Source organism: Heliangelus exortis, chromosome 5 (genome assembly GCF_036169615.1).
Source record: "Heliangelus exortis chromosome 5, bHelExo1.hap1, whole genome shotgun sequence".
NCBI classification, from domain to species: domain Eukaryota; kingdom Metazoa; phylum Chordata; class Aves; order Apodiformes; family Trochilidae; genus Heliangelus; species Heliangelus exortis.
Window position 1 is genome coordinate 36,945,332 of NC_092426.1, and position 22,083 is coordinate 36,967,414.

A 22,083-nucleotide genomic window follows, 5' to 3' on the forward strand; every position below is an offset into this window, starting at 1 on the left:
TGGAAAAATAAAGATGGTTTTTAGCCATAAATTCATGCCACCTCCAGGTCTGAAGAAATGTTATTTCCATGCAAGTATTTCGTGTATACAATACTGGACAATAAAGGCTTGTTTGCAAAATGAAAATTATCTGCCTTGCTCCCCATATTTAGGCATTTCAGTAATATGCTCCAGGTTCACAGTGTGTTCCTTGTTCCAGGAAAACAAAACTGTTGTTATCTCTGCAAAGAGCACCAGAGCATACCAAATATTCTCTGCAAGGATTGTGGATAAAGGAATGTCTCAGAGATGGATTGCAGGGGTCCAAAGCAAGCCACAGCCATTCCCTCCAGCCAGGGCTGTCTCTGATGTGGATTGCAAATATTATTTGTGAAAATGAGAGCTTCTTGGTCTCAGAGGCCCAGTCCTGGTAGGCAGTCTGGTTTCTAGCTAAGCCTTCCCAGGAGATGTCGTAATAAAACATTGCCTTTAACTATGACTGAAAGATGCTGATGTTGCTGAGGATTTTTCTGTGACCTAATGAAAAATGCATTTCACCAAGCTACATAATTGCAGCTGGCACATGGAAGAAATATGTCTGTAGATGCAACTCTTCTCGGCGTTGTGAAATGACATAGCCTATAGCAAAAATTTATTGTATGGACTCTGGTGACTGTTGTTACTTTTCTGCATGGGAAGTGCAAAGGGGAACTGTGCTGCCTGGCAACAACATTTAACCAGTAAGCTCAAGGTTTCTCAGGGAATGGCTAACTTCTTGTAGACAGTGGTTTTGATCTGTTTTGATGTGTTAAGGTCTTTGATGGCCCTTTTTTTGTCCTGATCCAGTGAGCTGGGAGCTCTGCTGGTTTTGAAAGATTAGGGGTCAGCTGGGTGCTCTCAGGGGCAGGCACAGGGGCAGTGGAGCCTTTGGAGGTCTGTTGAGGTCAGTGTAAGTGTTTCCTCTGGCTGGCAGGGTTCACTGGGTCAGACATGGGTGCTGAAATGCTGCCAGATTACAGCCAGAGTCAGTCTGAGCCAGAAAGTGGTGCAGAAGGATTCCCAGGGGGTGGAGCTGAACTAAGGAAAGTCATTGCTTCAGGAGTCTTCATCCCGAAATAAAAATAATAATGAGGCATAGGAAAGGAGGGATCTCTCTACAACGATTTGATGAGACTTAGAAACACTTACAATGGCTTTTTCAAGGACCAGTTTAGTCTGAGAGCAAGTGTTGTACCATTTGTTTTTACATATTTTTTTTCTTTTAGCTGTTTTATCCTTTTTACTATTAGAGGTAACCAAAATCCAACTAATGCATTGCTGCTGGGCTCTGTACTTCTGTAGGCTTTGAGGTCTTGCTGAGTGGCAAGTTCAGTGCTCAGATAAAAGGGCATCCTTGTCTTACCATTAGCCATTGGTCACTCTTGGGCAAACAGCATATCTCCAGCTATTGTACAGGGCAAAGGTGGTTTTTTCATAATTTGACAACTGGATTCTGTTTCCTAGCATAAGAAAATGGGAGGGGAATAACTGGGTGTAGAGGTGGGGCTCTGAGTCAGTTTATAAAATAGTTGCTCACCTGCATATGAGACATTTAAACTATTGTCTGTGGAAGCTGGAAGATGTGAAAAAGCACTGCTACAGCTAATACAGGACGTGTGTGTGCCAGAGACCACAATGGAGCAAAATCATATTTTGCCTCAGGTAAGCAGGGTGCAGAGCAAAGCAAGGTGTCTGGGATCTAAGGCAGTTCTGGTGCACTTGGTGCAAAGATAGCACCTCTTGTCATTGACTGGAAAAGCACAGCAAGAAAAAGACTGTGCTTTGAGAACTCTTTGTCAAAATTTTAAAAAATGAAAACAAGCCATAAGAAGGAAGGAGAGACTACTTGGGAAGTAAGACTTTATTTACAAGGGGAGCAGATTGTGTGTCTGGGGGTTTTCCTCAGTTAGAAATGCCATGGATGCAACCTAAGGATTAAATAGCGCGGAGCTGGGCATCGAGGTGAAACAGTAATGACAGGCTGTGTTTATGGGAGACAGGTTTGCTGTCCCTTTAATAGTTGGGGCCAGGAGCTGCCTTCCTTCCCCTTGTGTCATGCAGAGGGTGGGCCTCACCTGGCTGCTACGCCTCTGTGGGTGCAGGCAGGGTGCAGGCAGGCACAGCAGCAAACGCCGGCACCTGCCCAGGCTCTGTCCCCAGTGCTGGCCATGGGTTCCCCTTTGCTGCTGTTGTGCAGGGCCATGAGAATGGCTTCTAAGAGGCAGGGTGGCTTTCCCAGGGGTAACGTGTTCCCTCCTTCTTGTTGCAGGAGCTGATCCCTCAAACTGCTGGGCTAGCAGAAGGAATTATGCAGCCGGACGCTGATGGGGACCAGCGGAGTCCTGTTACAAAGGTACCGGAAAGGAGAAGTAAGAAAAAGAAAACTGTAGGGGAATTTTCTTCTGGGTGGAGCCTGGGTGTGAACAGACAGGGTTCAGCATTTGCCAAGCAGTCTAATTAGCTGCCAGAGCAGCTCCCTCTGTGAAACTCTGAAGCTTACTTCACTTAGGTAGTCTTGCTTCATGTGAAAGCCTTAATGCTGTTTTCTATCCTTGGCATGTGGGAAATGAATCCTGTTTTAACCAGACTAACATCATTCAGAGGATAGGTTTGAGTAGGCTTTCTGCTACATATGCCTTGCTGAAGCACGAGGGCAAATTTACTGCCAGTGTAGGTAGAAATATCTGAAATTGTGCCACTTACTCCCACGTAAGAGTAGGGCACAATCTTGAGGTGGAATTTCAGCACCTGATTTCCTGGACAAATCCTTCTTCTGAAAGGCCCTAATAGTTTTCCAGGAGACTTCAGTCACATGATATGAATTTTTTCCTCTAGGAAATGAGAAGGCTATAGATGTTCTGAAAAAGACTTTTTTTTTTTTTTTTTACCTTGTTCTCTCTAGTTTGAGGCTCTTAAGTAATAATTAGGACTTTTCACTCATTCTGTTTGGAGCTATGTTGCTAAGTGGTAATTGTTCTGCCTCCAGTTTAAGGCAGAGCCATCCCTTTCTGCTGATTAGTTGAATGGAAAATGTAAAGATGAGAAAACACTCCCTAAACAACAGCTCCCTACACTGCAGGGACCACAGCAGGTTCAGAAGAACAATCCAACCTTCACACATTTTTGTAGGCAAAACTCACGCTTTTGGTGAGATTTAGGCCATTTATTTATACTTCTGTGATGTCTAAGCCAAGGTTCCTTGGCTATGACAAGGCTCATCCACACGCCTGAGGTCTTTGCTCAACCTTCACTACCTCCCTGGTGCTTTGGGACCATCACAAGCCCCATCCAGGGGACCCAATCCCCTAAACTGAGTTGAGCCTTTCCAGGAAAGTGCCCTCTCCAAAGGCAGCCACTGGCCCTTACCAGCTCTGCAGTTCCTGAATAATTTCCACCTGAACCTGGGTCATTTCCGTGCCTCAGTAGTTGGATTTTAGACAGTGAATACAAATGCCTTTGGGGGTCTTACCCACAGCTACTCTTTGTACTCCTAGCAGTGGTTTGACACCCTTGATTTTCACCCCCAGTCACCTGCTGTGCTGCTGAACACCCCAAATATCACTGATGCCTTTTCCTAGTGGAGTGTTTTGGTGACCTGGTGGCTAATTTTCCCTGTTTCTTCATTAGCCTGTTTGCTAACTACTCTCAGTCTCAACAACATATACTCATTAGCCCCAGCTGCATGCATTAATACACTCAGGTTGAACCTTAGGAGAGACATCACATGGATTTATGTTCCATATCTGAATACTGATGCACTTTTTATGGCCACTAAGCATGGCACATTATTGGTACAGTCCATAAGAGATTGCTTTGCTCAGACAGCCCAACCAGAATAAAAGCCCTGATCTGCTTTCCTGCAGTGCCTGTGTCACATCCCAGTTGGACTGACAAAATCAGTCACTCCTGGTCTGACAATGGTCTTTTTATAGTCATTTTTTTCCAGTTTATGTGGAGTAAGCAGGTGGTGTTGGTACCTGTTCATGGCTCTGTAGTTGCTCTAAAGACCTTTTGTATTTTAATGCTTCCGGAGCAATTTACAGCAGTTTTCCTGCTGATTTCTATGTCTTTTCCCCCTTTCTGGGACAGTAGAAATAAAAGGTAGTAGATAAAATGTTTTTTCATTGATTATTTTATGGGGAAAGGAGAAAGCACATGTTGGGCTCCAACATGAGACTGGAACAGCAATGTGAGAAGCTAAGAAGTCAAGGATGAGGCCTTAATGCTAGAGGCATGGGCTGATAGGAAAGAGGGAAGCCAAAAGGCACAGACAAGAGTTTCTTATCAGGCATAAAATGGTTTGTTTGTACTTCTTATGCAAAACAGTCCAAAGAAACTGCCCACATGAAGAGTTTACTCAGTTTACAAGTAGATATTCTCCCAGACTGTATCTTACCATTTTTTACAGCTCGATTTTAATCAGGTAGCAAATATAATAATAATATAATAATACAAATAATACAAATATATTAATACAATATAATAATATAATAATAAAATAATACAATATATAATAATACAAATTCACATATCATGCCATAAAAGCAGAGAAGTCTGACAGTCTAGCACTAGATTTAGGTACTTGTAGGAAAATAAATGTATTGCTCATTTCATAGTCACAGAAAACTGAGATATGTTGTTTGTCACCTGATTATTTCTGTCTTCCAAAATGATATCTGCCTTTAGCATTCATTCCTATCTTTTGCATGATTTGTTGTTGTTTGTTTTTTTTTTTTTTTTGTCCTTGCAGATAGAATCATCTTTGTGTTATTTACTAACTATAAGAGTCATAAGAGCAAGAAATATTCACCAGGCAGATGTTTGTAAGTATTTGTAATGTTCTGTATGGTCCCCTTAACCTTCATGGGGTGCTAGCTAGTCCTACTCCAAGTCCTTCCCATTCCTAGATTTCTTCCATGGATGGATTCCTCCTGGAATGCTTGTTCCAGCAATGAACACAGCATTTTGCTCTTCTTTGCATCAGCTCAGTTATGTGCAGAGATAACTCTGTAAGGTCACAGCTGTACCAATTGCACAGATTCCTCAGTATTCCCAAAGGGAGCAGGAAGACTCTACAGTCTGTTGAAAGCAGGGAATGTGGAAAGGTCTCTGTTTTCTTCTGGAGTGTATTGATGTAGCCAAAGACACACATGGGTTGGGGCAATGGAGCAGCCTTATCTCAAATGTAGCTTTTATTCAAAGCTTTCTCAGGGCTAAGTAATCCAAATTCTCATACCCCAGTTCCCTGTGTAACACTTTTCACAGATAAAAGGCCATTAAATGTTGATACTTTTGTAGGTTCAGTTCTGATGGTCTGCAACTGAAATATAAAAGAAGATTCTAGGTTTACTTATGCAGAAATCAAGAAGCTTTTTTTTTTCTCCTTTCCTATTATGTGATTTATAATGTTTGTGTAGGACAGACATGTCATCACGTACCATAGTGTCTCTGTTTGAAAGCAAAGCTTCATGTCATTCAATACTTTCTTTCTTCTAAAACATATCCTCATTTTAGATGTTTGGTTTTTTAACATACAGTAACTCAGACTGATTGCTACGTGAGCCTGTGGTTGCCAACTGCTTCAGCTGACAAATTTCAGACTAAAATAATCAAGAATTGCAAAGATCCAGTCTGGAATGAGACTTTCTACTTCAGGATCCAGAGTAAGGTCAAGGTACTGAGCTGAGACTTCCCTGTTTACCATGACCCAAGGAGAAACTGCCAGGCTTTATCCTTTTGCAAAGGAAAAAGTAATTTTCTGAAGAGGCAAGGAAAGATGCAGGAAGATGCAAGAATAACACATATCCTTACAATGGTTTTCCCTGACATGAAAGACACTTATCTTTCTTGGCCACAGGTAGAATGTGACCTTGGAGATGTCTGTGATTTCCTCTCATTCCTCCTTGTAGGCAGATGCCTGCGTAGAGTTGATTTCCCCTTCCCTTCCCTTGCTGCTCTTTTCTTTCCTTCCTCCCACTCCTCACAGCAGCTGACTGAGACAGCTGTCCCCAGGATTGCTTTAAATAAAACCTGAAACATTTCTAAAGTCCTTCCCTTCCCAGAATGTGCTGGAGCTGGCACTCTATGACAAGGATGTGATTACTCAAGATGACCACCTCTTCACAGTGTACTTTGATATAGCCAAACTTTCCCTAGGAGAGCAAGTCTTCATGCACTTCAAGTGTGATTCACAGGTGAGACCTGAAATAAGAAATGGGATAGATTGGCAGGAATGTGTTTGTCTTCTTTTCTAAAATGTCACTGGCCAAATCTTTGTTTTCCTTCCTATGTACAAACTGTCCAACCATATAAAAAGTTATTGGTTTTCACTCTGACGTGGGAAAGCCTCTTCACACCTGGATCTGTAGGGATACTGGAGTGTTTGGTGTTGGCCACAGAGGTCCCCAAGCTTCAGGTGTCTTTACAAAATTGTCACTTTGCTGAGCCTGCCCCCATCAAGGATCAAGGATTGTATTCACACCAATGCATGATACATTTTGTCATAGCTTGTTACTTAACCTAGTAATTAGGAACTATTAACTCTGTGATCGTAACCAAGTGTTGAACCAGACTGGTTGCTAATTATGGACTGTGGTGTGGGTGTTTAAATAAGGTGTCTAAGTCATGCCACTCAGCTGTGCAACCTGAAATATTCCTATTTTGAACACCCAGGGAGGCTCTGAAAGTCACACATCCCACCTCCCAGCATGTCCCTCTTTTTTTCCAGTTCCCTCCAGCTCCCTTGGTTGATTAATTACTTTATCTACACACACCCCAACTCCACTCTGCAGTTCATTATCTTTAAATGCCTTATTTGAACATTTCTTTGTCTGCAAAATACCAGAGGAGCAGTGTGTGGTCTTCCACTAGCCCCTGGTAAAATAAGAACATTCAGCTCATTAGGGTCCACTTTTAATACCTCTGTGGTGTTTTTAATGTACTATATTATTTGAGCAACTAAGTAACCTACAGCATGATATCTCTTCTCTGTTCATCATCCCTTCTGTCCCCACCTTTGTTTTCCTCCCTCCTGTGTTTCCTTCCATTAGGGATTATATTTTCTACACCTGCCCACAGACCAGGCCTTAATGTCAGATTTATCTCTACCCCAAGGCCCTCAACACCTTGCCAGAGAGGTTGCCTCCTCCACAGATGCTTTGCCTGTCACAGATTTCCCCCTCCTTGCACCAGAGGTCTTGGGCTGCTCCCTGCAGCAGAACCTCTCTCTGCTGGGTCAGGAAGAGGCAGCACCTCTGCCTGGCTCTGGGCCTTGTGCTCCAGCAGAACCAGACGAGTCAGTTACTTGCTTTGTTTAAAACTTCTATCCAGAAACTTCCTCTCAGTAAAGAATCTTGAGGCTCAAGACACACAGATGGAAGGTGCTGGGTGCATCTATTTTAAATTCTCTGCCAGTCACAAGTCGTGCATGTGTAGCTGTGTTGCCAGAATCAGAGCTTCCATCGTGGGAACTGCCAGTAGACAAGTGCCATTTTCCTTTCTTTGTTTTCCAGAGACAACAAGAGCTAGAGGTGGGATTTGCGTTGGATAATATGTGAGTAAACATGAAATGCAACATAATCTGCAGAAAAAATCCCCAACAATTCAGAGGTGTGAATAATCTAGTCTAATTGTCCAGAGTGGATCATCTTAAATGCTGATGATGAATTCTGTTTCCCAAGGAATCTGGACTATGAGCTGTTTGACAAATGGTGTGTTCCTGGATGACCCACTGTGAACTTTAGGCAGACAGAGAGAACATACTAAAACATTTTTTTTTTGTCAAGTGCATTGACTACTTTTGAAGGCCAGAACACGGGGACTGTTCTTCTGTCATGTCTTTGAGATAAGAGGGGAGTTTGCCTCCTTTCAAAGTATAACATGGAATAACACACCAAATTTCTGACCTAGAGTCCTTTAGCAGTCCTGGATTTGGTGAAAGGATCTGCTGCCTCCATTTGAGGCTCAGCATAAGCTCACTACACGATTTGGCCCTTGGCCCTGCAGTACTTTTTTCTCAGCTGCAGGACTGGACAAGCTAGTGGGATGATGATTGTGCCTTGACAGAGTAAAGTCAGAAAACCCGTACCAAAAGACTCCTGGCACTTTTCTTCAAATCCAATACAGAGCTAAAAATATGCAAGAGGAAAATTAGGAGTAGGGTGTGGCTTACAAATTATACTGTAATTATACTGAGTTATAAAAAATGTATTCTTCTTTCTGTTTCCTAGTTCAGGTCCTTCTGAAACCATCATTACTAATGGAGTGCTAGTGGTGAGTGTTATGTGTCATCATCTTTCTTGTCCTCTTGCCACATTTTTTTCACTTGTCTCACAGCCATCAGGCCATGATACACTTTGAACAACCAAAGCCAGTACTGAAACTCTGTGATTTCCCTCTTCAGCATCTGTCTCACAGCACATCCTCATGGGTGGCATTGGTGGAGAGGCTGTGCCTGGAACTGCAGGGAGATCCCCCATACTGGTATCATTCTGGTGTTGCAAAAGCAACACATGACAGAGGTTTAGGTTTGAGACATCAGTGGAGCAGTGAACTCTCCCTAGGACATCACTCCTTCCAAATTCCTATATTGCCAAAGCAACAAGATTTGTCCCATCCAGGCACACGTCATGTCCTGCATTCCTAACTCTGCTTTTTACACAGGGACTTTCTGACCTTGCCATTTTCTCATTTATTACCTCTGTTTCCTCATTGCTTATTTATAAATCAGACTCTGATGGGATCCTGAGACTGCTGATTTTCACTTTGTCCTTAACCTTCTCCCTTCTGCAAGCCCTGTTCATCCAGGGCTCACTCCCAGCCTTGCCCTGGCTGTATCCAGTTTCTCAAAGACTCCTCCTGTTCCAGCCAGCATCTGGTATCAAGGTTGCTGTGAATATAAAATGTTCTCCTTGGGACAAAGTGCACTGCATGTTGAGCATTTGTATCCCCACCAGTAGGAGTTTAAATTAGGAAACAGAATCTCAGAGTGGAAGATACCCTGATATGAGGCATTTTCTTTTTGTGTCTCCTACAGTCTCGTAAAATCTGCTCCTTGGAAGTCCAGGTGGTTGAGAAGAAGAAGAAAAAGAAGAAGAAATCTTCCTCAAGTGAGATTATTTCTCCCTCAGCTGTTTTGAAACAATGACATGCTAATATTGTGAAGGCAATTTGCTTAACTGGTTTAATGTACAAATGAAGAAACCCCACATCCCCAAACATGAGAATGGCATTGTGATAGACTTCATAAGAACTTTTGTTTCCAGTTTTGATTAAAAAAATTGTTGTGTCTGCTTTTATGTCACTTTCTTAGAGAAAGAATTCTCCTTTAAAGTGCAAGGCTCTTATGAGGGCACCCAAGACATTATGCTGCGATCTGATCTGATTTTCAGCTCCTTGTCTCCTGCCAAATTCCACTATGCCAGGTACAAGCAGCCAAAGCTGGATGTTATGCTCCCAGGGAAGAAACCATCTCCATCCTTGGTATGTTACAACCAGACTTTATAAAGCATGATGATGCCATGTAAAGAAATATGCATCATAAATAGTAATATCAATTTGTATGGTGGAAAGAAAGTAGCACTCCCTACAATATAAACTGAGGTGTATTTGTATTTTTTCAGTGCTCACATATGTGTGATACAGGCTCTCCAAACGTGGAGCTTCATTCCCTCCCAAGTGGAAAAAAAATTATGTTAGCAGAGGTAAGTGCCTGCTCTTTTGTGGGAAAGGCTGAGAAACCTGAGGGTGGAAGTCTGCATCACTCTGATTATCAGGGGGGTAATCATCTGATGATGAAAGCCTGCAGACAAAAATGCCACTATCTTACACTAGTGGGTATTTAAGTGAAAAGGCCAGGTTGTGCCTTGTTCTCTTTGAATGGGTGTGGGAATAGGGGAAATCATATTACTCCATCCTGATCTTACTTCATGCTAAATTTAGAGGCTCTTCTCCATCTCACACACCAGTAGAGCACCTGAACTAACTGAGGTGGTGCCAGTCTCTTGCTGATGGTGACTGTGCTTTGCAAAGCACCTTTGGATTAATGGATTAAAAAAAATAAATTATCCATCTAGTCTGAAAGATCACAGATGATGGCTGTTGTGGGGAACAAGACACAGAAAGGGAGGAGAAAATGGTGTTGTAGTAGAAAGGCTGTAGCCTAGCTACCTGCCTAAGAGAGGTAATGTTGGTGGGGATGGATAAGGTGTGCATTATCATTACTTTCCTTTGGACTAAGCAGCTGTCCTCAGGCATTACATTCACTAGAAGACATTGGGAATTACTGAACCATTTCCCTGACAATAAGCCAACGTGGTCAACTCATGTCTGCTGCTGGATATTCAGAGCTCCCAATGTGTATTGCTAGGACTGAACAAGCTGAAATTCCTCCCAGGGGTGTGAGGAGGAGTGTTAAGGCAGGTTGTCACACTTACACTCTTTGCATTCTTGCTTTACAGGATAAAGGATTTGATTTATATGCAAAGGCTGAAGACTGGTAAGAGACTTGGCCAGTCTTGGAGGCTAATTCATCCTTAGCTAAACTCATCTCCCCTCTTGCTCTTTACTGGACAGGAGGCCCTCACAGCAGGGCAGTGGGTTGTGTGAGCAGGTGATGTGGAATTAACATGAGCTGAAAGAAAACTACACAATACGTGTAGATAATCTATATTAAAGACATAAATCATGAAAAAAAATGCATGAGATAGTAGAAATATTATTATTAGCTAATTATCTTAGCACAGCTATGTCAGTTTTATGTTCAGAGAAGGCTTTAACCATTTCTTTAAAGCTGTGTAAAAGTGCAGCTGGTCACCTGGTGCTACTGGTCATGAAGTAGGTAAACTTTGCTACCCACTTCAAGACAAATGTGAGAAGATTTTCCTAGAGCTCTCAGTGCAGGCTAAAGTATGAGAGAAACCAGACAGCAGATGTCTCAGAAATTCTCTGGAATAAGACAGGAATGCCTTTTTTGTCTTTTGTTGTTTTTGGTTTTTTTTTTTTGCTAATCACTCAGAAATTTAGCAGTTCCTTTTTCCATCATCCTGCTGGGGAGTGTGGGGAAGGCTTCTCCTGTAAATGCAGTACATTGTAGATCTTGTTTATTTCCTTGTATTGGAAAATGAGTTTGTCTACCAATAATAAAAGAGAATATTCTTCTTTTCCTGATCTCTGCTCCAGCCCAGACCACCTTGATGTACGTTTAGGGTTTGACCTCTGTGTGCAGGAGCAGGAATTTCTACGCAAAAGACAGAAGTGCGTCGCTCCTGCTCTGAAGAAGATCCTGCAGCTGGAAGAGGATCTGCTGGACCACCAGGTCTGTAGGTCAAACATTCAAAACACCTCATGAGTGCTTAGCCATGGGGAGCTAACAGCATAATATGACCTCTTTTTGTTCCCAGTTTTCTGGTCTTATCTTTAGACTTGTGTATACTTCCAATATTGCCCCATATGTCTGATTTTACTCTTCTGTTCATGCCATTTGCAGGTGCTATCCTGAGTTCAAGCCAGGCTAGATATACCTTATATAGAAATGGCATCTTCTACAGGCTTTACCCTACCATTGTTATCCTTGTTGAGAATCCTTACTCCTTTCCTTGACCCGCAAGATTTCCTTTTAAATCCTGTCTTTACAACTCATGTTTTCTCTTACTGTCATCTTTGGTTTGAATTAATGCATTTTTATTTGGCTGGTTGGTTTGTTTTTTACCAAATCTCTGTGTTGAACACATTGGAGACAAGTGTCAGCTATCTAAGCAAAAATTGTCATCACTCTTATTCCTGTTGTCCTTTACGAAACAAACAGTAGCTTACGTTTCAGTAGTAATCACTTGGAAAGAAGTCTGTATCTGGGCACTTGTGATGGTTCTCAGGCTTTGTGAAGCAGGAGCTCTCTGCTCAAACCCACTGTCTAACACCTTTGAATGTTGCCCAGACCCCAGTGGTGGCCATCATGACCACAGGAGGAGGGATGAGATCTTTGACGGCGCTCTACGGCAGTTTGCGGGGACTCCAGAAACTCAACTTCTTGGACTGTGCCACGTACCTGACTGGCTTGTCTGGGACTACCTGGTAACTACAACTCTCTGCTGGAGTCTTCCTGATGACACTGATGCACTGAAGTAGGCTGGGTCTGATGTGGAGTAGTCCTGTGATGCCTTTGCAACAGTCCTGTTTTTCTGATCATCTTGCAAAACTCTCAGGCTGAAGTCTTTCCGTGAGGGATGTAACAAAATTTGCATGAAAATAAGTGTTTTTGTAAGAGCAGCTTATGGAAAATTCCTCAAGCCATTTTGACAGGGATAATAACTCTGATTTCATAGGGAAAATGTGATAGTTTCTTAGAGAACATAATTTCAAAATACCTTAAAAGAGAACATAAAATGTAGCCATTACCTCCTTCAAATCCTGGTGCATTTATTCCCTTTTTCAATATATATTTCCTCTTTCTAGGACCATGTCAAACTTGTACAGAGATGCTGACTGGTCACAAAAGGATCTTGACAAGCAAATCAGCGAGGCTCGAAAACATATGACAAAATGCAAAATAAATTCCCTTTCCTTCCATTACCTGAAGTATTACAAAAAGCAGCTATGTCAACGGAAGAAGGAAGGACGCAAGACATCTTTTATAGATCTCTGGGGGCTTGTCCTGGAATCTTTGCTGCATGATGGGGTACAGTATGTCATAGAGCTGCATTTACAGTGCCTTACAACTTCCTGAAAATTAATTTCTGGGGAAAAGCTTTTTCTGATTGTTATGAGAGTGTGGGTATGCAAATGTACAGCTGATTTCAAAACACTTGGTGGCAGTGCTTTAAATACCTAACCACGTTGGAAATAAGCATTGTTGCTGGTGGAAATAAATATTCTTTTGGATATGTTTTTTCTGAGAAAACTACAAGAATAACATTTTGAACAAAATATTATGTTTTAAGATTTTTTTTTTTTTTTTTTGCATGTTATACATTTTATTTAGAAACAGGAAACTTCTAGACATTACCTTAATGCATCAGATTGGATGCCTGCAGGTATTTCAATAACAGAATGCTTACAGGAATCTTGAAAAACATGGAATATTTCAGAATTTAAGCCTAGCACCCGTTATACCATAAAGGCAGAAATTTTTCTGCCCCACATGCCTAGATGCAGAGAAAACCTTCCTGTGCTAATTTTCATCTTGGTGTAACCTTATTTCTGGGATCACAGAAAGACAACCACAGACTCTCTGATCAGCAATGGGCCCTGGATCGTGGTCAGAACCCACTGCCCATCTATACTGCAGTCAATGTCAAGAACAACTATAGCACTCTGGATTTCAAAGGTAATTGTGAGACTTAGACTCATTTGTCTTTATAGTGAAGCTGATAAATCCTGGGACAGTATTGTCAGATAAACAGTCCTCTTATTTAAAGACCAGAACTTCAGCTGTGTGTCCATGGAATGTCCCTGTGGTCAGGTAAAGGTTTGACTCTGTTCAGCAGAGTCAAAAATATCCCAAAGACTTTTCATGTTCATGAGTTTTCATTTGTACCATGCTTATAACTCATTGCTACTGAAATGCAGACATTTCTTTAATTTTTCACTCCTTTCATTCCCATGATAGCAAGTTCATTTTTCTCTTCAGCTAAGGGGCTGCATGAGAACATTTTTTCAAATCCTTTTCACAGAATGGGTGGAGTTCACCCCTTATGAGGTGGGGTTGCAAAAATATGGAGCTTTTGTTCGCACTGAGGATTTTGGCAGCGAGTTCTTCATGGGTCGGCTGATGAAGAAGGTCCCTGAGTCCAGGATCTGCTTCTTAGAAGGTGAGCTATTGTCTTAAAAATACCTGAAGGGTTTTTATTTTACTTGTGAGCTATATAAACTAAGCAGCAATAAAGTACTGGTGCACGACTGACAGGGCAGTTTCAGTGGAGAGGATAAATGCCTCATCGTTGAATTAATACTTAATAGAATAGATTCAGCTTACTCTAAAAAAGGAAATTCAAAGTGATAGACAGGCTGTCATTAGCATAAGGCAACTTTATGCTCAGCTTTGTTCCATCTCATGTGCACAGTCCCTATTATCAAATCTCTTTTGGCAGAGAAAATAGGACATAAATTCTGATCTGTTGGAACCACCTCTGAATCCTTCCTAAGGACAGGGGAGGGATACCACCTCTTCTGTATCTTCAGCACCTGTGGAATCACAAACCACCAAGGCTTTTGTTTCACAGAACAGGGGTTTTATGGTATTTGAAGGAAAAAAAAGGTACTGCCAGCAACATATGTGGTGTCCACTTTGGAGATGCACATGGGTTGGGGCTGGGTGGGTCTCCCAAGGAGCTGTTCTCTTCTTTTATCACTTCTGCAGTGGTGAAAGTCCTCTGGAAAACCAGAAGGGGATGATGGAAGCTGTGACTGGGTTAGTGATTGAGAGAATTGTGGTTCCTAAGCTCATTGCAACGAGCCAACATGTTAACATATTGGTGTTGTTGATAGTAAGAGAAAGAAAAAAGGAACAGAAAAATCATCACTTATTTGTGCTGTATGACAAAGAAATCAGTGAAGCTAGTTTGAATAAAAAGACAGTATTTCTTCCAGCCCAACAATAAAATTCTGGTCCCTGGGAATCCCAGATGTGCTCATGCTATTTCAGAAGGGTGATTCCAGAACCTCTTGCCTGGCTGACAGGTAGTCTGTAGTTTATGTGCTTCCTATGGACAGTTTACATGAGACTTTGCTGATTTTCTACTTGCAACAGGCTGTGTTTGAGCATGTCAGCCACCCACCCTGCCCCAGAGAGTCTGCTTTGGCTGCACATCACAGGCTCCACTTTTCACATTGCCTGGGCAAGCCTTTTGGGGAAACAGCACAGGCATATCCAGAAAGGTTTTTAGGAATGAATGAAGTGGAGCATGGATACAAGCTGGCAGTTTGTGGCTGGTTTGAGATGCAAACTTCTCTTGGACTGCCCCTTAACTCTGAGTGTGGGAGGCACTGTACTATTCCAGCCAAAGACTATGCTGGAGATGTGTGCATTTGCACTTCCTGAACCAAAAACCAGTGACAATTTGTGCCTAAGGGACAACCAGAGAAAATTTTCCTCAAGCTCAGAAATGTGTGGTCAAAACTGATCCCTTAGTGTGTTAACATACTTGCTCCCATACATAGGGAAGCCTGGAAATACAGAGGCTGCAAGATCACAGTCACACCATTTTCAATATAATTCTCCATCAGACCTCTCAGACTGCAAATTTTCTTCTTTTCTTTCTATACAGGCCTTGTGATATTGGTTGTTTGGTTTTGTTTTCTGAAAACCCAAGATCTTAAAATCATATCATAAATATGACAATCCATTAAAATAAGTAACGAGCCCAAAGTACCACAGGACAAAATCTCAATACCAAACTATTGTTTAAAAACACAGAAGCCAAATAAAAATAGCACCACATCCATTTAAAACAAACTAAAGAAAAGCATAAACCTTGAATTTCTTCTCAGAGTAGGAGTTTGTAATTCATGATGTGTGAATCTTTTAGTTGGAAATCTTTTCCTTTACAGGTGTGTGGAGTAGTTTATTCTCACTGAATGTGTTATACATATGGAATTTATCCCACTCATCAGAAGATTTCTGGCACAGGTGGACCCGGGACAAAATCAACAATATAGGTAAATTATCATACTTCCTTAGGGTGTATTCACTATTAGATAGACTTAATTGTTAGATAAATGCTCACAACCTGCTGCTTTGTGAGGTGTGCATCATACATTTGGTATTTTTTTGAGTTTTTATTCAAAGGCCACGTTGCCTTTCTGGAAGACATTGGATTCTAAGTTTCATGCTGCAAAGCATGATCCAATCCTGTGAGCTGTATGTTCACTGAGGGCTCAGTGCTGATGTTTGCAGATGAGTAAAACATTCAAGAATGGTAAGATTGGTGTGTAAATCATTGATAAAGCAAAACAAATTTGACTACTCCAAGTAATACAAATATGGACAAAAGTTCCCCTTTTCCAAAGCCTGAATTCAGTCTTCTGGTGCATACGTGTGCGTGTATCTGGTGCACACAGATTTTTATTGCTGCCTGATAATGGGTCTTGTTTTTTCATCCAAGTTTGGCCTGTGTGAGGAAGTGGTATTTGGCTGTCAAGAGCCAAGTAGCATTTTATTTTCTTTTTCATTTGGTCACTTGTGATCACTGCTGAGTCTTTTCATCCTAGGCCTTTTAAGCAAGGATAAGACCGATTTTTTTTTTTTTTTTTCTTTTTTTTTTTACTTACCTTGACATCTTAGGGGATGACTTTGCTCTAGGCAGGTAGAAATTAACAGCTTTTCCCTGTGCAGAGGAGGAACCCCTCCTACCCCTGAAGCCTCATGAGCTGAGGACTCGGCTCTTCACCCCTCCTGGCCCCCTGGGCAGTGCTCTGCGCTCTGCTCTCACCGACCGCCTCTGCCTTGCCCAGGAGCACAACTTCCTAAAAGGCTTCCAGATGCACAACGACTACCTGGAAAACAAGCACTTCTGCAGATGGAAAGGTGAGAGGAGATCTGTGTGCCCGAGGAGAGAATAAACACGCAGAACAAAATGAAAACACGGAGCTGATATTAAACTTCAAGGTCAGAGGCTGTGTTGGGGCAGAACCACACTGTTAGGTTGATCATTGGTGGCACACTGGGATGGAGGATGGAGTGGTGTTGAGCTCCAAGCCTCTGGTTTGCTGGTGGCACACGTCTGCTGAGCCAGGGACACCAGGTCCTGTTGGTGGCCCACCATTTCTGTGTTTGAAGACACAGACAGTGGGGAGGCACAAGAAAACCCTTTCATGAATGTCACAGGGGGTCCAAAACTGTGTGGCTGGAGCTGGGAGGGCAGAAGAGGAGGGGTACATTGAGTCTCCCTTCCCCAAAGTTTATAACCTTAGGGCTCTGTGGTCATGGTGTAAGAGTGGAATTGAGGCTAAGCACTAAGTTTTGCACTATTGCACTTACAAAAAAAAGTACCTTTCCTTTCAGATACTGTGCTGGACACATTTCCTAATGAGCTGACACAATCAGAGGAATTCCTGTCTCTGGTAGATACAGGATTTTTCATCAATACAAGTGTCATGCCACTGTTAAAGCCAGAGAGAAAGGTGGATGTTATCCTGCATTTAAACTACAGTGCAGGATCTCAGACACAGGTGAGAGGAGTTAAAACCATCTCTGTTTCTTCAGGAGCTGCATACCTCTCAGTTTTTAACTCTTAAGCATTTTCTGTATTTACCCTACTAAATGTCTTAACAATTAGCATTTTTAGCTTAATGCCATGGTGTGATATTTTGTTTATAGGCTGTGCATGTTCTCATTTGGTTTTGTTGTCTGATACAACTGTTTTGTGTTCAGGGAACACAAGAAGTCTTTTCTCCATTGATGCAGTGCTTTCCAGTGGGAGTTACAGAGCTTTCACACAGCTAGCTTGGAAAACCCTCCCTTTTTTGCTGGACTTCAAGAAATCTTGAGTCCTGAAATCCTCTTTAAGTCTTGGTACTATTCTATCCATTGACCCAGGCTCTGGACCAGACCTGCAAGTATTGTTCGGAGCAGGGAATCCTTTTTCCCAAGGTGGACTTGAGTGAAGAGGATAGGAAAAACCTGAAAGAATGTTACCTCTTTGATGGTGCTGAGACTCCAGGAGCACCAGTGCTGATATTTTTCCCACTAATTAATGATACCTTCAAAAAATACAAAGCACCAGGTAAGTACTCAGCCATATAAGAAAAGATTGACATTTCAGCCAGCCTACTAAAGGGAATATATTTAATATTCCAACACCTAAAGTTCACTGTTTACCCATTTAATACACCAAATCTCTCTCTTGCTTCAAGTTACTGTCAGATTTGCTGGCATGGTGGTCCTGTTTCAGTCCCCAAGCTTGGGAGGTTGGTCTCTTTTCCCAGGCAACTCTCAGCAAGACAAGAGGGCACAAGAGGTCTCAAGTTGTGCCAGGGGAGGTTTAGGTTGGACATTAGAAAGAATTTCTTTAGGGAGAGGGTGATCAGGCATTGGAATGGGCTGCCCAGGGAAGGGGTGGATTCTCCATCCCTGGAGATATTTCAAAAGAGCCTGGATGTGGCACTCAGTGCCATGGGCTGGGAACTGCAGCGGGAGTGGATCAAGGGTTGGACTTGATGATCTCTGAGGTCCCTTCCAACCCAGCTCATTCTATGATTCTAAGCTAGTTAGCTTGCAGGTAACTTTGTACCTCTAAGAGCAACAGACACAGCTCAGAACTGCAGTGTAGACATATCTGAAAAGAATAATCAGCATTTTCTCCCCACTTCATGTGAAGCAGCTGCTTCCTAGCTGAGCTCTTGAAAAAGAATTATTTGTTTGAAAAAATATTTTAAAAATCCACAGGAGCAGTTTAGATTATGAACTGTCTCTGTGGAGAGGCATCTCTTTCCCCTGATCTATTAAGAGATTGCTTGCTTATACTGGAGTAAATCCCACCTCTAAGCACTCATTTGTCTCTCTTCTCCTAGGCCAGAAGCGCTCAGAGTCAGAGATGGAAGATGGCAATGTTGATCTCTATGGCTGCTGTTCCCCTTATTCAACATATTCAGTCCAATACACTGAGAAGGCATTTGACCATCTGGTTCAGCTGGGTGAATACAACATCCTGAACAATGAAGCTCTCATTCTGCAGGCTCTGCACACAGCAGTGGCACGGAAAAGGCAGAAAAAGAAATAATGTCAGGTGAAGGAGGATGCTTTTGTGTCCCTTTGCCCACCCAGAGGTTGAAACTCCCTTACAATTGGCCAGCAGTTTTCAGAGGGTTCCTGCTCAACCTCACTGAATGGCAGTCTCAGGTGAATAAAGACACTGAAGAGAAACTTTTTTTCCAGAGAATTTCACTGCAGCAATTCATTGCAATTCAGCTACAACAGCAGAGTGCAATTCGTTGCTTGGAACAGAGGATGGACAGACATAAGGAAGAAAGTGCTAAAATGATCATGGTGCTACTTGCCTCGAGAAAGAGTTAGAAATATTTAAGTCTAAAATGCTCAGGGCAGACAACATTAAAAGTATATTTTATTAACATGACTTGTGCTTTGTGTTTGTAAGCTGGTGGTGAGGCAGGCAGCAGCCTGGGGGCCTGATTTATGGCTGGGTCTGCAGCACATTGTAGGCAAGTGTTTAAAGAAGAAAAGGTACATGTCATATGGCATCCTGTGGGTACAGATCACCTTCAACAGTGGCTTTGGGCAGAGGAGGGCACAAGCCATGGGTACCAGATCAACCAAGAAAACAAGAGTGCTGATGAAGTTCTCCACTGCTTGGCCACCAAGCTTCTCTGTGCAATTCTTCACTGCTGCCTGGCCCCTTTCCCACTCTTGGAGTGAGGGGCAGGAACTAGAAATAAGAACTGAAGAGAACAACACTCTACTGGCTTTAGTGTCCCTCCAAACAAGAGCAAAGATGTGCAGGTCTTTGAATTCACCTGCCCTTGCTGTTGGCTCTGTCTCACGTGAGCTCAGCAGCTGCAGAATTAGGAGACATCTGCATGGGGGGGAAAGGGCTTTCCATGGTCTCTGTGCAAGAAGGAAGATTATGGTTTTTGCTGCTAGGAACCTTACCACTCCAGGAATGTTAGGTTTTTCCCTCTTAAGTATTTATTTTATCTATACTATTGCTGTGAGCCTCTTGCCATCTGTGAAGAAAACAAGAAAGATGCAGACCTCTAGAGATCTCTGGAAGCTCCGTGAAGTTTTGCAGTAGCAGGTAAGAACATTCTTCTGAAGGGCAAGATGCTTCAGGAGGATCTTTGCCTCCTGGGCTGCAATTTCTCTTGCACTGGCTCTGCCCCAAACCTGGCACCACCATGCACATACAGTGGGTGTAATTTGCTCACTTTGACCAAATGTGCTGTGATGAGAGGTGCCTAAGCTGGGCTTCCATCACTGTTCTTAGGAGGGAAGACACAGAGAAGTTTGCTTAAACCCATAACAAAGGTGCTCCAGCTTTTTTTGCAGGCCCCTCACTGCCCTGTGAGGGGCAGGGTTAAGATGCTTTGCTTGTTCATTTGAAAAACAAAAACAAAACAACAAAAAAAAAGCCCCAAAATAGTAGAGAAATAGCCCCATGAGTTTAAAAGCCATGCAAACCTGGATCACATAGTGATAGCTATGTGTATGGGAGAGTATTCCTTTTCAATCACAAAAATCATCTTATTTTAGTGAAGTTTGTTGTAGATAATCCATTTTCTACACTGAATTAATAACAGAAAAGACATTAATACTTTACAGACCCTAATTCTTAAGAGGTATCTGTTTTATTAACGAAAGTAACACAGAAAACATTAATAAAAATAGGACCAATAGGTGATGTTTACACTTGATAAATCTCTCAAAATAAGTAAAACCTACTCAACATTTGCATGCATTTATTTTTTTTTCTGTAATAAACTAAGAAGATTAAGTTGGAAGATAAGAACAAAATTCTTAATATAAGATTTTGATTGTCCCAGACTGCCTATTATGAATTATCAGTGACTTTTCAAGCACACTAATTTTTAATATGTAAACCAAGAAGTGAAAAAAGTGCATTATGTGTTTAATCAGTTTCCACAGGAATTTATCCATTCATAATCCATGGTTTCTCTTTTGCCCCTTCTCTGGCTAATTTTAACATGCTTAATAATGCAAAGTTGGGTTGAGTTTCTCATTGTGTGTAATAGTAGAGTATCTATAGTTTGTAGCCTAGTAAAACCACCTCTGGTAACATTTCAATGCTAAAATCCTTTGGATCATAGAAGGACTGTGCACTGGGTTTTCAGGGCAAGGTTTTGGTAGCAGGGTTGGGTGTTGCAGGGTGCTTTGTGTGGCTTCCAGCCACATTTCAAAGTTCACGTGTGGGGTTTAATCTCTACTTTCCAAAAGCAGCTGAAGGTATCTCCGGGATGCTTGGCTGAGTCACAGCACTCTGAAGCTTTAAATAGCATCAGCAGAGCCTGATAGAAGCAGCAGAACACTGTGTTTCTGTTCTCACACCCCAGCCACCCAAGGACAAAAGTGCTCCCTGTGTTAAATTATAGGGGACAAGGGGTGACAGTGGCTGGGAGGGGTGTCTGAACTGCCTGGCTTGTTCCTGGGGGGGAGATCTCTGGGTACAGACACGTTTGTTTCAGTACTGCTGAAAAGCTGCAGCTTTAACAGCATTATTTCTCCAGGGGAGATTCTCAAACAGGAGTTTTGGGGGGATTATGGACAGGGTCTGGCTCTCAGCTCTCATTCACTTTGCCAGATATCCCTCCAGAATGAAACTCTGAGAGTTTGGGCTTCCAGTCAGCCTGGGTCTGGTTTTCTTATGATCAATTCACTTTCTTTGTGCACTGTGAATCTCTGAAGTGACTTTTCTTAAGGCCACAGACAGGTCAGAAATGATTTCCTTTCCAAAATATCCCAAGTGCCTCCAGCTTCAGCTGTTCAGACATCACTGTGGAGCTGGTCTGTGCCCCATGTGGACTCGTGCTTGACCTGTTTTCTAGGATGCCCCCCAGACTGATAGGCTCTTGTAAACTGTGGTGGTTTATAAAATATCTCATTTTAGACACTTTCTGGGGGATGGTATTGTTCAGATGGGCCTAATTTAAGATTCTGCAAGCCTGGAGGATGCTTTTTGCACCTTTCATGTGTGAAACTAAAATAGGAGGCTCAGCAGGGAGCAGCAGTGGGCTGCAGAAAACAGGACTGGGAGGCTTCAAGTAAGGGGGGCAAGGACTGCAAAGCTCTGGAGGCTGAAGCTGAGCCTGGAGGGACAGTCAGGTTGTTTGGATCCTTTGTCTTTGCAATCCCTGTTGGCAAGTACATAATGATCAGTCTTTAGCCAGACATTGAGGGACAGTTTTCTAGGGCATGGTTTGCCTGTTGTTGCTTGCTCAATGGGCCTCCCAGCTTTCACTTCTTTCAACGTTGCATTTTATAATGATTTACAGTCCTTTTGAATTTCTGAGCTCTGATTAGCTCCTATTAGCCTGTGGAAGAATGAAGTAAAGCACTGAATAGAGTTTTGTATTTGTACTAGATTATTGGTCTTCTTTCTC

General features: G+C 42.3%; 1 protein-coding gene across 1 annotated transcript; it reads left to right on the forward strand.

Moving 5' to 3' along the window:
* Positions 1-1,590: 1,590 nt before the first annotated feature.
* Positions 1,591-20,764, forward strand: LOC139796521 (cytosolic phospholipase A2 epsilon-like). Its single transcript, XM_071744676.1, has 21 exons — positions 1,591-1,680; positions 2,288-2,371; positions 4,769-4,841; positions 5,556-5,692; positions 6,081-6,212; positions 7,530-7,570; positions 8,247-8,289; positions 9,053-9,125; positions 9,329-9,498; positions 9,639-9,719; positions 10,476-10,513; positions 11,197-11,332; positions 11,951-12,087; positions 12,469-12,691; positions 13,225-13,339; positions 13,686-13,823; positions 15,562-15,669; positions 16,346-16,537; positions 17,015-17,181; positions 17,549-17,735; positions 18,523-20,764. Exons 1-21 carry the CDS (start codon positions 1,654-1,656, stop codon positions 18,729-18,731), a joined length of 2,511 nt encoding a protein of 836 aa, XP_071600777.1. The 5' UTR covers positions 1,591-1,653; the 3' UTR covers positions 18,732-20,764.
* Positions 20,765-22,083: the final 1,319 nt, after the last annotated feature.